General features: G+C 34.1%; 2 protein-coding genes across 2 annotated transcripts; one reads left to right on the forward strand and one right to left on the reverse strand.

Annotated features, from left to right (window-relative positions):
• Positions 1 to 1228: 1228 nt before the first annotated feature.
• On the forward strand, positions 1229 to 9421 carry LOC134255309 (leucine-rich repeat-containing protein 74A-like). Its single transcript, XM_062737832.1, has 13 exons — positions 1229 to 1527; positions 3042 to 3229; positions 3740 to 3847; positions 4899 to 4992; positions 5619 to 5668; positions 5785 to 5863; positions 5976 to 6061; positions 6260 to 6454; positions 6822 to 6917; positions 7300 to 7560; positions 8239 to 8324; positions 8410 to 8469; positions 8956 to 9421. Exons 1-13 carry the CDS (start codon positions 1233 to 1235, stop codon positions 9116 to 9118), a joined length of 1761 nt encoding a protein of 586 aa, XP_062593816.1. The 5' UTR covers positions 1229 to 1232; the 3' UTR covers positions 9119 to 9421.
• An 83-nt stretch (positions 9422 to 9504) lies between these two features.
• On the reverse strand, positions 9505 to 14091 carry LOC134255308 (alpha-amylase-like). The gene is made up of 7 exons (XM_062737831.1): positions 14003 to 14091; positions 13171 to 13304; positions 12537 to 12688; positions 11328 to 12442; positions 10848 to 11126; positions 10264 to 10489; positions 9505 to 9736 (listed from the first exon to the last, which is right to left on the reverse strand). Exons 1-7 carry the CDS (start codon positions 14040 to 14042, stop codon positions 9517 to 9519), a joined length of 2166 nt encoding a protein of 721 aa, XP_062593815.1. The 5' UTR covers positions 14043 to 14091; the 3' UTR covers positions 9505 to 9516.
• Between the last annotated feature and the right edge of the window lie 390 nt (positions 14092 to 14481).

Consider the following 14481-nt stretch of genomic DNA (forward strand, 5'->3'; position numbering starts at 1 on the left):
TCAGTTGTATTTAGGCCAGGTTATGTATAATCTAACAGGATTACAGAATGAAAGTTTTATATAAATTGTACAATTGCTATTCGGGAAAGCAGAAAGCCGGAAACAATCGGTAAGATATTTTTATTCCCCCCTTCAGATTTTTATTGATTAATCTTCTGATATCAAATCTTATTGTCACTTTAACACCATGGTGGGAAAATATTTATATTTAAATTAGCCATGTTTGTTTAAAAGTATACACGCTATAACTTGCGCCAGTTAAAATACGATTGGAAATTGATACAATTTGTTTATCAATAAAAGTTACGAAAATACTGTAAATTACACCATTAAATTTAAACGCGTTACAAAGTTATCAAATTATAATTATTTATTATCCTGCAAGGAAAGAAAAACAGCTATTTTTAAATAAATCCATCACGTGACGCCGTCGCTACTTTTAGATTGATAAACACACGTGGCGTAAAGAAAATAGACCGTTTGAGATACTACTCACTTTTGACGTGGATACTTAATGGTACTTTATCTTTTAATGTATTTCAGTATCAACCATCTTCTCTGTTATGACGCATATTAACCTTACATTAATAATTGTTGTCAAAATGCAACATACCTCGTTGTCTGTGATTTCCCGTGGACATGTGTTTCTATAGATAGGCCTAACGCACTTCCTTTATCAATATTCATGAAAAGACTGAATTTAGATATTCTTTAATTGTTTTGTTATTACAACGACATCTATAGTACAATTTTGTGGAAAGTCTTATTTTTTATTACACTTCATGTGTTTTAAATCATTAATCATTTTGTTTCACACAAAATTCGGCGTTCATATAGCGTATATGACTTTAATGTCTGTATATGCTTGACTTTAAAACTCTATGAAATGATAACGAATCATAAGAATTTCTAGACTAAAAAAGGATTTGAGTCATTCAATCGGAATTGTTCTTCTTAATTATTTTGACTTAATTTTAAAATTTTGCAATATTCTGGTTTGTTGTATATTTCATAAATTATGAAACAGGAAAAATATAGAAATATCAAAAGTACATGTTGCATTTTTTTAACATTCAAGCCCAGCTTTGAACTCTAAAACATGCATCACATAAGTGCATACAAATGATAAAGATACAATTCAGTTATCCTGTATTAGAGTTATAAATGAAAATAGTCAATGTAATATTTTTAAACACGCGTGAATTATACGTTTTAATTTTGTAGCAGAAAACATGGATGTTCAATTTCCGCTCCTTGTCTCTTCTCCGGTCAAACGGGTCATATCAACAATACCCGAGGGTACCGAAAAGACACCAGACCTAGAGGGCGTTGTTTCCCGCCTCAGCCGAAATGATTCCCGCGCAATGATGTCACGTGCTCTCTCCAGAAACTTGACGCGGGCGTCCTTCAAAAATTTAGCTTTGGTGGGAGGTCGTACGTCCAGAACATTCGTAGTGAGAGATTCGGCGATCAAGACTCCATTTGATCCAGAAGATGACTATGATTTCGACTTCGAAAGTGATGATGGTGAGGAACTAGATGTATATTACTTTCTGTTCTTATATGTTGTTCATCTTCCCAAGTCAATAGTTTGTGATCCGCTCCGCTCCACATACTCTTGACTTAGGAAGATGATGTTGTTATCATGATTAAATTACAGAAATTTTTGGTAGAATTTTCACGTAGTATTTTTAGGAGTAAACTCGAATGAAGTAAACAAAAAAGAAAGTAAGTATATGCCACAAGGATGTAAATAATGGGTACATGAGAATGAAATAAAACTAGAATAGGAACACGCGCAAGGATAGAGTTAGGAAGTTCATAGAAAGCTGGGAAAAAATTCATAGGAAATTATCTTTAGTTGATCGAAAACAGAGAGATTGGGTTGGAAGAAAGGTTCTAAAGCTACACATTTATCACCACAAAGAATATACAAAATTTAATTATTATCATTACACAATAACATTTGAGCTGAATATATTTTCGATTACAGAATGTACATTTGTGCTTTTTCACAATGATTCATGAAACATTTAATAAAATGATTCGATTTTTTCTTTGTTGTGTAACGAATATTGAGCACAGAATTGCCCCTTCTATCAAATGGACGGAATTCTCAACTATTAATTACATGTGATAAAAACACATACCAAGTTATTGTTGTACTTCCACCTCGCCGAAGCACTTTTATATTGTTGCTCTTTAAACGATCTCAAAAAGACGGAACAAAACAAGATGAGAAATATATAATAAATCTGTGTAAAGAAAATCACATTGAAAAGCAAACCAAAGACAGGATTAAATGGTAAACTGCTGGGGTCATACTCTCTGACAATGATTAGATTATTAAAGATCACGGCAGCAATGAAATAATCAATCTCCTAGTTTGTTGGTTTACCCTCTAAAGCTGAAATCTCTTATTACAATTCAAATGACATCAGGGATCACCGGCCATATTGCCCCAGTCTTACGTTTTCTGAGGGAAGGTTAAGCAATAAGAGATGGCTCCCTTACCTATATAGATTTTAAGTACCTGATACCTTGATATAACAATGGATGAGGACAAAATTAATGATAAATTGGAGGGTAAGTATTTTATATGAAGATTATTTTGCCATCACCAAAACGTTTTATTTTTTTCTAAGAGGTAAGGATAAATAACAGAAACTTTTTCCCCAGAAATCAGAAATATTTCTCATAGAATAATGTTCAAATACTAGAAGGTAACCTGAATTACATATTCCAGAAAAAGTGGGAGAAATTTGTAAGATTTTGTCACAATGTCAAAAATATATGCATGAAAAAAATTGTATATATTTACATAGAAAACAAATCAAAATTTGATATTAAGCACTAAAGAAAACTTACAATTTCTTGATAATTTAAGAATTGATTATTTATATCATTTCCATTCAGAATCAATTTAAAATTATATATTATATCAATCCTCGCATCAAATTTTTCTTTGTGACAACTCATCTACAAATTCGGATCATCACGTGATACGGTAATTGTACAATGTATCTTATTGTTTTTAACAGAGGAATCTTCGCCACTAAGGTATGAATCCGTAGTCGACTTACACAAAAGGAACTACCGAAGCTTCTGTAACCAGCTTGGTGTGGTGCCGTGTTCCAGGATTCTACGAGAGCTCGGCAAGACGTCTGTGAACCTCTCCAACCTTGACCTCTCCAACAAGGAACTCAAGGCCGCTTTATTGACCTTCATTGTAAGTGAAAACAGATTTACATCTTTGTAATAATTGAAACAACACAGGTAAAAACTTTGTAGATCTTTATACTTGTGAGGAAGCACTGTATATATTGCTTTATCCTATTTTTTTCATATAAGATTTGTAAAAATACTTTAAAATATGCAAGAGATACATGACAATTAGGAAAACTGTTACAGAAAATCTTCGAACTCGATGACGATGAGTACGATTCAGACGAGGTAACCTCTGTTTTGTGTTTTCTGCATGATCTTTTGCTTCTGGTGATGGTCGCTCATGTGTAGATATATTTCTATGCTTAAAGAACATGAAAAATTTATTTGCGCACTTTTAGTATAGTTATCACTTTTTTTTTTTTTAGCATAGATAGATATTTAGGTCATTTTATTTGCATTTTGTTTAAGCTTATATCTGGGATATTCTGATATTGAAATAATATCCAATGCACACTTTAACAAGATTTGATATCTATAATGTTGTGACTTTTATTATTATTTTTATTTTTAGAATGATAGCGAGATTTGCGAGGTGAATATGACTGGAAATAAACTGACAGTGAAAGAAATTGATTATCTGATTGAGCTACTGACTGTAAACAAAAGAATATCTAGCTTGGTAAGTGAAATCTTATAGAATTACTGACTGTTAACAAAAGGATATCTAGTTTGGTAAGTTATATCTAATAGAATTTCAACAAGATGATATCTAGCTACATGTAGTTAAGGGTTATCTGAAGACAGAAGGGACATTTGACTTCGTCAGAGAACGAAATCATAAAGAGTTTATAACCATTAATCCATTATTATGTTCAAACAAGTATATGTGAAAGAGCTTATAACTTTTGACAAGTTTCTAGCTAAGTAGGTGATATATGAAAGATTACAAAAGTCTAAGTCTGGATTTACTTACTGCTTCCTTGCCTTTAACTACTAGTACAATAAGTTACTGGTCACGAGTTCCAGTTTTATTCTTATTTTTTAGCTGAAAGGGTGCCGTAATTTAATTATTTTTTTTAAAATCTATTCCTCAATTATTGCTAATCCCAAAGGTTTAAAAAATCATAACTTATCCATTTAAAAAAGAATATTTTTAAGGGTTGTCAAAATATGGTTAATACCATACATGTATAATATATATGTAGTATTGCAATTGCATGAAAGGTCATACATGCAGCATATAAATTAAAAATTACTGGGGAGGAGATATAGACGACATTTCTTTTTCTATTTTTAACTTTTCGTGCTTTATAATAATAAAAAATAAGATGCTAATTTTCCTGCATTATATAAATGCTAATGATCCATTTAAGGAGGTTTGAGAGATCGATGGTGTGTACAGTTGGTGTCAAATAAATGTTCTATAAACGGGGACAGAACCTCTGTCATGTTCCAGTTCATGACGTTAAAAAACAAACACAATAAGAATTTAAAATCGACATACAATCAACAATTAATCCTCATCCTTTTTGACTAGGGAGTTGAGTTATTCTAAAGGATTTGCAAAAAAAGAAAAACAAGTTTAAAATTTAAATCTTTGATATCTTTTTGATCCTGACTTTATGCGTACATTTTGCTGAAATAAACAGAGTACACAGTCCATGATTTGTTACCTTGAGCAAACAATTCATTGATTTGTATATGTATGTTGAACTCCTTGTTTGATTTAGATTTTATCATCCTGTCAACTGTCCGGGGAACCACTGGCCAAACTGGCGGAATTCCTCAGCAAATGCAACACACTACAGAAACTTGACCTCAGTCGTAAGTACGACACATCTACACAACAAAACTTCTGGCTCTTACCATGAAAAAAAGTTTGCATTAACTGAACTTATATCATTTAATATAAAATAGCTCTGCTTCAACCAGTATCAATCTCTATATTTTATTCATTTTCAAAAACAAAATATTCCGTAGCGTAATTTGCGCGCATTTGGTATAATTTTCCGGATGCCTCGTAATCGGCCCCCATTGATCATTAAAATTTCAGTCGTCTGTTCGACAGAACCTGAACTTTTTTTAAGGAGGTTAAGGGGTAAACTAATTATTTTTTTATTAACCACCAGATATAATTTAAATTTTGGGATATGGTATCTTAAGTTGTCAACTATGATTTGGCAAAGAAAAATTTCATAAATTTTAGCTTTAAAATTTGATCATTTTATTTATTAGGAGCTCTTCTTCTAATGGAGATCAAAATAGTCTAAAAATGGCCACGACCACCCAGCCTCTTTAAGATGCTTATATAAAACTCTCTTTTTGCGTTATATCTAATAACTTCTTGTTACTAGAATCTTGAGAAAGGATGTAGTGGTAAATCACTTATTATTTTAACCGTAAATATATTAACTATTTCAATGTTGATGTTTACTTTTTTTTCTTTTTAGACAATGACTTGAAAGACAGAGATGTAAATTCTGTATGCAAAATTATCCAGGTGAGGACATTTGTAAGGAAACAGGCATCCGAAGAAACATTTAGATTGCACTGTAGGCCTAATAGTTATTTTAAAAATACTAGTAGTCAAATCATTTTAAACTTATGTAATTTCAGGAAAATGAAAGTATCCTCGATTTGATCTTGGCTCATAATAACTTGGGAGACAGTGGAGTTGCCATTGGGATAGCTTTAGGTAAGTTGGGAGGACTTTACAGCGAGTTTGAATACAATTAATTGATAGTAAGCATGTGCTCGATTATATTACTTGATAACAATGTAACTTGATGATAAAATGACTCTTACAGCCGAGAACGACATCCTTCAGTCCCTGGATCTCAGCTGGAATCACATACGAGTTGTTGGGGCTGTCGGTCTGGCTAATGGTGTTCGAGTGAGATACTCTTTCTTTTTCTTTTTTTCTTTTTTTTTGAATTTTCATTATTATAATTAATAAACATCCTCGAAAAACAGATATTTCGAAATATTCTTGTTACTTCTTTGAGACACTTATTTTTTTCGTAGATCAAATTTAATCAAACCAATAATATCATCGTTTAAATCACACAAATTTCTCTATTTCTAATAACAGAAAAATACAAATTTGAAGACGCTGATAGTAGCGTGGAATGGTTTCGGATTTGAGGGGAGTGTCGCCACTGGAAAGCTCCTTCAGAACAATACAACACTGGTACACCTCGACTTAACGTGCAATAGAATTCATCCGCCGGCATTGTTTGAGATTATTAAAGGTCTAGAGAAGAACAAATCGCTACGACTCCTCAATGTACGTGGCAGTTATAAAAGTCAACTACAAGCTCAGCTTCTTCAACAAAAATAGTGTCTAAATATTAAGTAAAAAGTAAAATTAGAATGAAATAACCAAAACAGTATAGTATAAAAAAATAAATTAATGGTGATTTTGATATATTGCAGCTTCATAGTTTTCTACTCATAAATATACATATGTTTAGCTACAAAAATATAATGATGAGTTTTTTTAGTGCTAAAATATTGTGCAAATCCATGCATCGAATCAAGATGTATGAATGTAGAAAATACGGAACTGGTGTTAATTAGTACATTACAAAGAAGATTGAAGTATACCTACATGATGTCTTATGTATACGATGTGATTCTTTTGGTTTTTATAGCTTTCACAGAATCCCATCACAGCACCAATGACGTCAATTTTCTTGAATCGTATGCTCCGAGCCAAACATTCCGCTCTACAAGAACTGGACCTTGCAGTAAGTTGAAATCGATGAGTTTAAACATATTTCCGTTGGCTTTCAACAGTCCGTGCGTATTTACTTAAGAAAACGACGTCTACTTGATCTTGGTCGGATAAACAGGAAAAATATGTAGACAGACAATTTGGTTAAAAATGATGACAATACAATTTATATAACAGAGAATAGTAAACTTTTGTCCAAATTCTTAGCAACAGATTACAATGGGCATTACTCGTATTTCGACTAAAGAATTTTTCAAATGTTGAAAAAAAGAAACTGTTTACTGTTTATTTTATTGCATATCAAGCTATTTGTCAATAGTCTGTCTTATATTTACCGTGTTTAGAAAAAATATTAGAGCCTTTCATTTCAAATATTTTTACTGGCCTCTTTGTAGGGCGTCGTGGTGGACAAGGAATTCAAATCAGTGTTGGAGAAAATTCAACAAAAACGGATGTTTATTGTACGCTACGATACGTCACTTCCGCTAAACACAGGAACTGTTACCACAGCGGATCCAAAGAACATTTTTAATATTGACCCGATAAGGATCCTGTATTTCATGAAGGAACATTTAAGGACAATAGATTTATTTCTCAAGTTTGACAAAGACTCCAACAATTGTTTGACTAGGGATGAGATGCAATTTGCTTTTGAGGTAGTGTTATCTAAATGATGTAGAGGTTGAAATGTTCGTATTATGGTAAAATCTTATATATTTGCTAGGAGACAAGAAAATTTGATACAATTATCCACTTTTCAAAATGTTTTTCACATTGATATATCAGTACAAATTATTTTTGTTGTTGAAAAAACTAGGCACCATAAAAAGTGTTATGTTAAAAAACAAATACTACTTTTTAAAAATTTCAAGTTTAGTCAATAATAAGTTAATTGCAGTTGAATAAGGTTTTGGTTGGCTATTTATAAGATAAATCGAAAGAAAAGTTATATTGAGAGAAATAAATGTAGTGTAAATATAAATATTTTACAAAATACAGTTACATGTTACAATTTGCAGCCATAAAAACCATGTTTTAAAGAGAAAGCAGTAGACACAAGACTCCAACATTTCCATTTCATCTATAAATGACAATAATTTTAAAATTTTACAAAAACTTATTTGGCATATGTCTTCACAATCCAAAGTATGTCTTCCGCTAGATTCACATAAACATCTACCATGTACTGTCACCATGTTTTAGTTCAGAGAGGAAGGGGTACCCAATAATTATAGCAACCATAAGATTGTAATCACTATTTTAAATTGAAGGGATAACTTTGAGTAAAGTCGTTCTAGGTTTTGTAACTACCTCGGTACTTATTTTATTTACAGATGGAGGGATATCCCATAAGTAAAGCAGCTCTAGATTCTGTCATGTCATATTTGGATACGAACAAAGATGGCAGTGTCGATCTACTGTAAGTCATACCGCAATATAAAGATTGGTTTTGAACACTCTTTACATTGTTAATCCAAAAATATAAAAATAGTATCATTTTCTAGTTTACCAAAATTGCAACAGGAGATAGATCGACTGGATAAAAAGTATCCTGGAAAGTACAGGTAGACTGATTATTGGCAAGCTGCCAAAACATGTGCAACTTAGGCTTGGTTCAATATACTGTATACCGTAGTGCTTCTATAGTTTATATCGCTTTTAGGCTAAAATTCAGCCAGAGTAACAGAACGCCAGGTGTTTGAAATAGATAAATTTCGAGAAGATCATAAAAACTGCAATATACCGCACTGGAATGCTTCTTACGTATACTGCTTAAACACTGCATGTATTATAGCTTTGTGGCTTATATATATGACACGTACTTACATTATGGAAGGTATAAACACGGGTTGTGACTAGAATAGGTATGGGGATCATTACTTCTTTATTAAGCTCGGTAACCATTGAATGCATACCTCTGTGACTTAAAATTAAAAAAAAATTACCATAGAGGACTTTTGGGGTTAAGAAGTTTTCATTGACCGATGGTGATCTTTTATCAACATCATTTAATCATAATTAAATATGTATCCTTCCCTTTATTGTATTAGGGAATTCATCGAAGGTGAGCGGAGGCTGAAACGGAAGTTGATCCAGGAGAGGGAGGAAGACGCGTTACGACAGGGGGCGGAGGAGGAACTAAAGAGGGACCACGGGTACTCCCAGGCTTACCAGACCCCCACCAAACCGAGGTTCCCGCCAATTAAAAAGTGACGTCAGGATTGACGTCACAAATGTTATCAAGACTTGGGGGCTAAACCACAAATTGCTGACTCCGAGCATACATTATAACTGATCTGGAAATGGTGCTATTGACTCATACAGTATTAAAAGACAAACTCAGCAATTCACGCTGAAATCTGCAAAAGTGCATTGCAGAATTTTATAAATAGCTTTTGAACATACTCAGGGTTGAATCATATGTTTTACTTTCATTTATTCTGTGATCTATTTTACTTGTTTGTATTAGATGGTTTTATTTACTTGTTGAACTCTGCATTGACTATGTTTGTGCGTGAAATTTTACACTGCTACATATTTAAGTTAAAATATGTGTATTTCAAGAAATTTCTTTTCAAAAAACAGATACTAAAGCCAAATTTTTGTACATTTTAAAATGGCTTTATTTCACATTGCCCGTTCTGTTGAAAGACATTTTTGGCGCCACATTTAGCCATATGGTTCTCGGAGCGATAGGGAGGGTCTCCACAATGTTGGTTGTGTATCCGACCTTCCCAGTTGTTGTTAATTTTATATTTAAATTCAAACCAACCATTCTCCGTCTTAGAACAATCCATCATCACATCCAGCAGCCAATAATGAGGTCCATATCTAACAATGGGATAGTAATAATTAGTAAATAACCAGTATAAAGTCTTCTTTTAGCCTCAGACTTAGATCTTTTCAAATCAAAATCGATCTAAAAATGTATTAAAAACAGAATTCGTTGTCTGGACTGACTTTTTCCCCCCCTACAAAATATATATAGATGGTATTCTTCTGATAAACGGAGATTATATTTTAAAAGATAAGTGATGGTGCTTGCAAAAATGTTAAATCATATTAAACAATAACTAAAAATTATTTTATACTAATCGGACAGTTACAAAATGGCTTGATACATGTCAAACAACATTTCCGTAGATTTGAAAACATTTAAATGGCACTGAAATAAGGAAAGAGCAATAAAACAACAACGGCATCATTTGGTAAAAGGTGTGCATAAAATAACATAAAATGAGGTTAATTAATGTATTTAAAAGGTATTCAATACAATAAAAAACGAAGACAAGATGAAAAGATGTTTAAATCTTACAGAAGACAAACAATATAAATTATGTTTTTTGTAACATTCTTACGTGTTGAGTGGGTTGTATTCTTGTCTGTTTCGGTCATTCGTTGTCCATACGGCCGGTGATCCGGTGGGTCGCCTGCCTTGATAACTACCCTGACCTACTTCCGGTCCATACCAGTCCAGGTGATGGTCGCCTTGTTTCCAGGCGTCATAGGCATTGTAGAAGGACGGTTCCTTGTTGTGTATAATTGGTATAGCACAAGGACTGGTGTTAGCATCAGGAGTGCATCCTGTAATCAGACATCAGACAACAATGTGTCAACAAAAATATAAATTTCTTACATAGAAAACATTTTGAAATCTGAATTTAGTATCTGTAATTATATAAATCTAAGCTTCATGGATAATATGTATTTTAAAAAGAAAATGTCAGCTTAATTAAAAAGTATATAAAATACGTAAATGCCAAAGCCATTCATGGACTTTTTATAAGAAAGAATGTCTTACAGAAAAATAGTGGCCTATTATTAGCTTTGAAATAAACAATATTTGGCAAAATCAACAGATCAAAGGTGAGCCAGAAAAAAGATTTTCTTAGCAAGTTATATCATTAGGCAAAGTATCTTCAGAAAAAAAGATTACTCATACCCTGTCTATGGTCATGACTAATACCGCCATCAATAAAGAGATCCTCCCCGTTTCTCGTCATTTTTTCTATCAGAATTACAGTTCTTGCCCACGTGCCGTTTCCTGGTGTTATTATTGGCCCTGGGCTAGACGTGGTGGACGAGTCAACTGATCCTGTAGGAGAGACTCCTATAGAGTCCGTAGTAGATAAGCCAGATGAAGATGTTGTAGACGCAGAAGGTAACTTTGTTGGCAAAGGATAGTGATTAAATAAATGATCCCCGGGTCCTGTTGGCCCATCTGAAGAATATATTATACATTGATTAGTTGAATAGTGTTTAACGTAGAGAAGGCAACATTAGGCGAGCTAGCAATGACAACGATTTGTTATGTACCAGTGGACTGACGTCCAACGTATCCTGAAGATGCACACATTGAAACTGCTAAACTAAATTAACATATAGTAATACATAACATTTTTTTTAATTCTAACTTACTTACTGACAATAAAGGCTATGATTGGTTCTGCACTGTTGTCAATTACGATGTGGGCGTTACCTCTACCGTCCACTGTGATTTTCTTCTTGCAGTCTGAAACAAGTTCACAATATTCTCCGGCTGGTAGCCCCGTCTGTAAGGTCCTGTCCATGTGACCTTGTTTGGCCATAGCAAAGAAACCTTTCTGTCCGCGAGCAAAAGAAATTTCATCATTTTGATTCCTCCAGTTCTTTATCTCAGTTCCCGCCACGGCGTTCCTGAAGACCGCCATGTTGGCTATTGGGTTCCACCTGTGTTCACATACCCATCCATTACCACAGGAACCGTCAGCGTTAATGGTAACGTCTTTTGCTGAAAAGTCAGCGTTGTCTGGGGGTCCTTGGTCCGAGTTATCAAAGAAATAGCTGCTCATGACTCTTGTAAATCCATAATTGTAAGCTAGTGTAAATGCCACCGCCATTTTGTAGTCACGTGGTGTTTTGTGTGTTATTAGATTACCTCCACCTCCGTGTCCCCTTTGGTTGTCATGGTTATCGACAAACACGAAGGCATGGCTCGGGTCCGACATTCCCCAAGACGGAACATACATGTCATTCAATTGTCCGAAATCGTGAATTCCATATGCAATCTTTTGACAGTAACGAAACTCCGTGACATATCCTAACTCGTAATACTCATTAACTCTCACGGCCCCATCGTTCTGGTCGATGACCTCATGGTAAAAGAACGGTCGTCCTCCTTCTGGAAGGTCCTTGACCCTGTCCTGAATGGCTTTGACATCTCCCGGCCACATGTGTTTGGAAGCATCGATTCTAAATCCCGCCACGCCTATGTCGATACAGTGGTTGAAGTACTCTGCAATTTTATCTCTGACGTACTCCTGGCTCTGATCTAAGTCAGTGAGTCCTACCAGAAAACAATTCCGGACGTTCTTAGGGTCACTATAATTGTCGACTCCGCCGTTTCCGGACGGACACTTATCTCGTGTGTTGAAATGTTGTCGGGTATATGGGACTCCAGGAAAATCGTAATTGCTGGAATTAAAGTGACTTCCTGCTGTCCCTATTCCAATTCTCCCTAGTCCAGCCATGTGATTGACAACGGCGTCCACGTATATCCTACAAGAATAAAAAAAAACTTTTCTCATGCAGAAATTTACAATGCTCATAGTGTACTACTGAAATGTTTGTTGAAATATTGAGTTATATGCACCTGACTCCAACATTTTTGCATCTAACAATCATGTCTTTGAATTCAGCCTCGGTTCCTCCCCGGCTGTGAAGTTTATAACTGACCAGTTGATACTTCTCCCACCACGGACGCATTGGGTGTGTGACCACAACGTGTTCATTTGGAGGTGAAACCTATCGAAGAAGACTTTATATGTCGGAATGATTCATATGAATTATTTCTTTGCAAACCAAGTGAGTTTTTGACAATTATAATTCTCATAGATTTATAAATAGAATAGACATACACCATGGAATAATTTAAATGAACCTGAACTCTAAAAGTTTAATCTACAGTACCTGACCGGTCAAGGTAGCCTAGTAATAGAACGTTCGCTTGGTGATCGGGAGGCCCGCGTTCGATTCTCGTTCGCGGTGACGCCTCAAACCTAAGACGTTAATATAGGTATAGTGAGTGTTCCTTCGCCAAGCGCTAGGCAATTGAAGTCATATATAAAAACGTAGGTCCCGTGTCACGGTAGGCGTTGACCCTCACTGCTCAATTGAATAAAGGTCTAAATTTGAAGCCCTTCACCGGAATACTGTCATATCTCTATATGAGTGAAAAATTCTCGATTTGGACGTTAAACAACATACACTCATTCAATCTACTGTACCTGAACTCCACAAAACTGCTTCTTGCCGAGGAACCTCTCACATTCGTCTGCTATGTCTGTCCACTTCCACTCAAACAAGTGGACAATAACCTGTTTACCATTACAGTGTGGATCTCGATAATCTCCATTGACCACTGACGTAAAAACAGTATATAAAATTTAATCAAATGATATGACTACTACAGCACATCAACTAGACTTTTTAAAATTTTTATGAAAATATAAAACAAATTGCTGAACTTTACGACACCAGTTTGGCGTAGTTCTCTGTCAATACATTGTACGTCATGGGCTATTTTTGTGCAAAATGTTTTCTTGTACTATATTTTATATCGTGTAAAGATAATAAATTTTACAATATCTGATTATTATTTTGTTTCTTGAGGTTATTAAGTTTATCAAACAACAGTATAGTATCGAAATTCATTTGGGCAAACTCAAAGCAATAAATTAAATAAGTTTGTTATTTAAGAAAAGTGAACTAAACTTGTGTCAACTTGACCTAGTCAGACCATTAGTAGAGAAAGCTATGACGCGAAGATCGACATCTAAAATTTCATTTTCTTGGAATGATAATGACTGGTTTATTTAAAAATTTATATAATCCTAACATTCAATTGCCATCGAGAATAATGTGCGTACTAAAATCTTTTAGTTTTATCAGTAAAGACAGTACCATATATTCAACCGAACTCTTATCTAATCCCAACATATCTTTCAATTGTGTTCGATTAATATGTCCCCGTAAATTAAAGGAATTGCGATAATCAGTCTTAGAATCGACTTTAATATATTTGCAGTTTTAGAATAAATTTAGAACTAAGAAACAAACCTTTGTAACAGCTGAGTAAGAATATCAGAAGATTCAACATTCTATGGAATTATCGTTCAAGTCTGTTCAATTGTGGTACCTGAAAGAACTTATTTTATCGCAATTTTATCATTTTATCTTGAGGCATTGAAAATTGGTCTTAAGGAGTTGTTAAGTTCTTTATGATTTTGATCATAAAAATAACACAGATTCTAAAAATTGAAATTGAAAAGTACCTTCCATACCAAAACCATTCTCAAAATTGGCTCATGAGCAGCTCACTTGAGGACTAACCAGAGTTCCTCACATGAGTTGCTCACGTGAGTAATATGTGCAATTTAACATGCAAATTAGGTGAAATGCTCACATGAGCAGGCTTTTGTACATTAGCATTTTTTGCTCATGTGAGGAATCATTTTTATCACATAGAATATTGCTCACGTGAGGCTCATAAGTCACATGAGGCTCATGAGTCTCATTTGCAACAATTTCCCACTTGA

Source organism: Saccostrea cucullata, unplaced genomic scaffold, assembly GCF_032062105.1.
Source record: "Saccostrea cucullata isolate Sc308-1 unplaced genomic scaffold, CSIRO_AGI_Scuc_v1 ctg1010, whole genome shotgun sequence".
Lineage (NCBI taxonomy): Eukaryota > Metazoa > Mollusca > Bivalvia > Ostreida > Ostreidae > Saccostrea > Saccostrea cuccullata.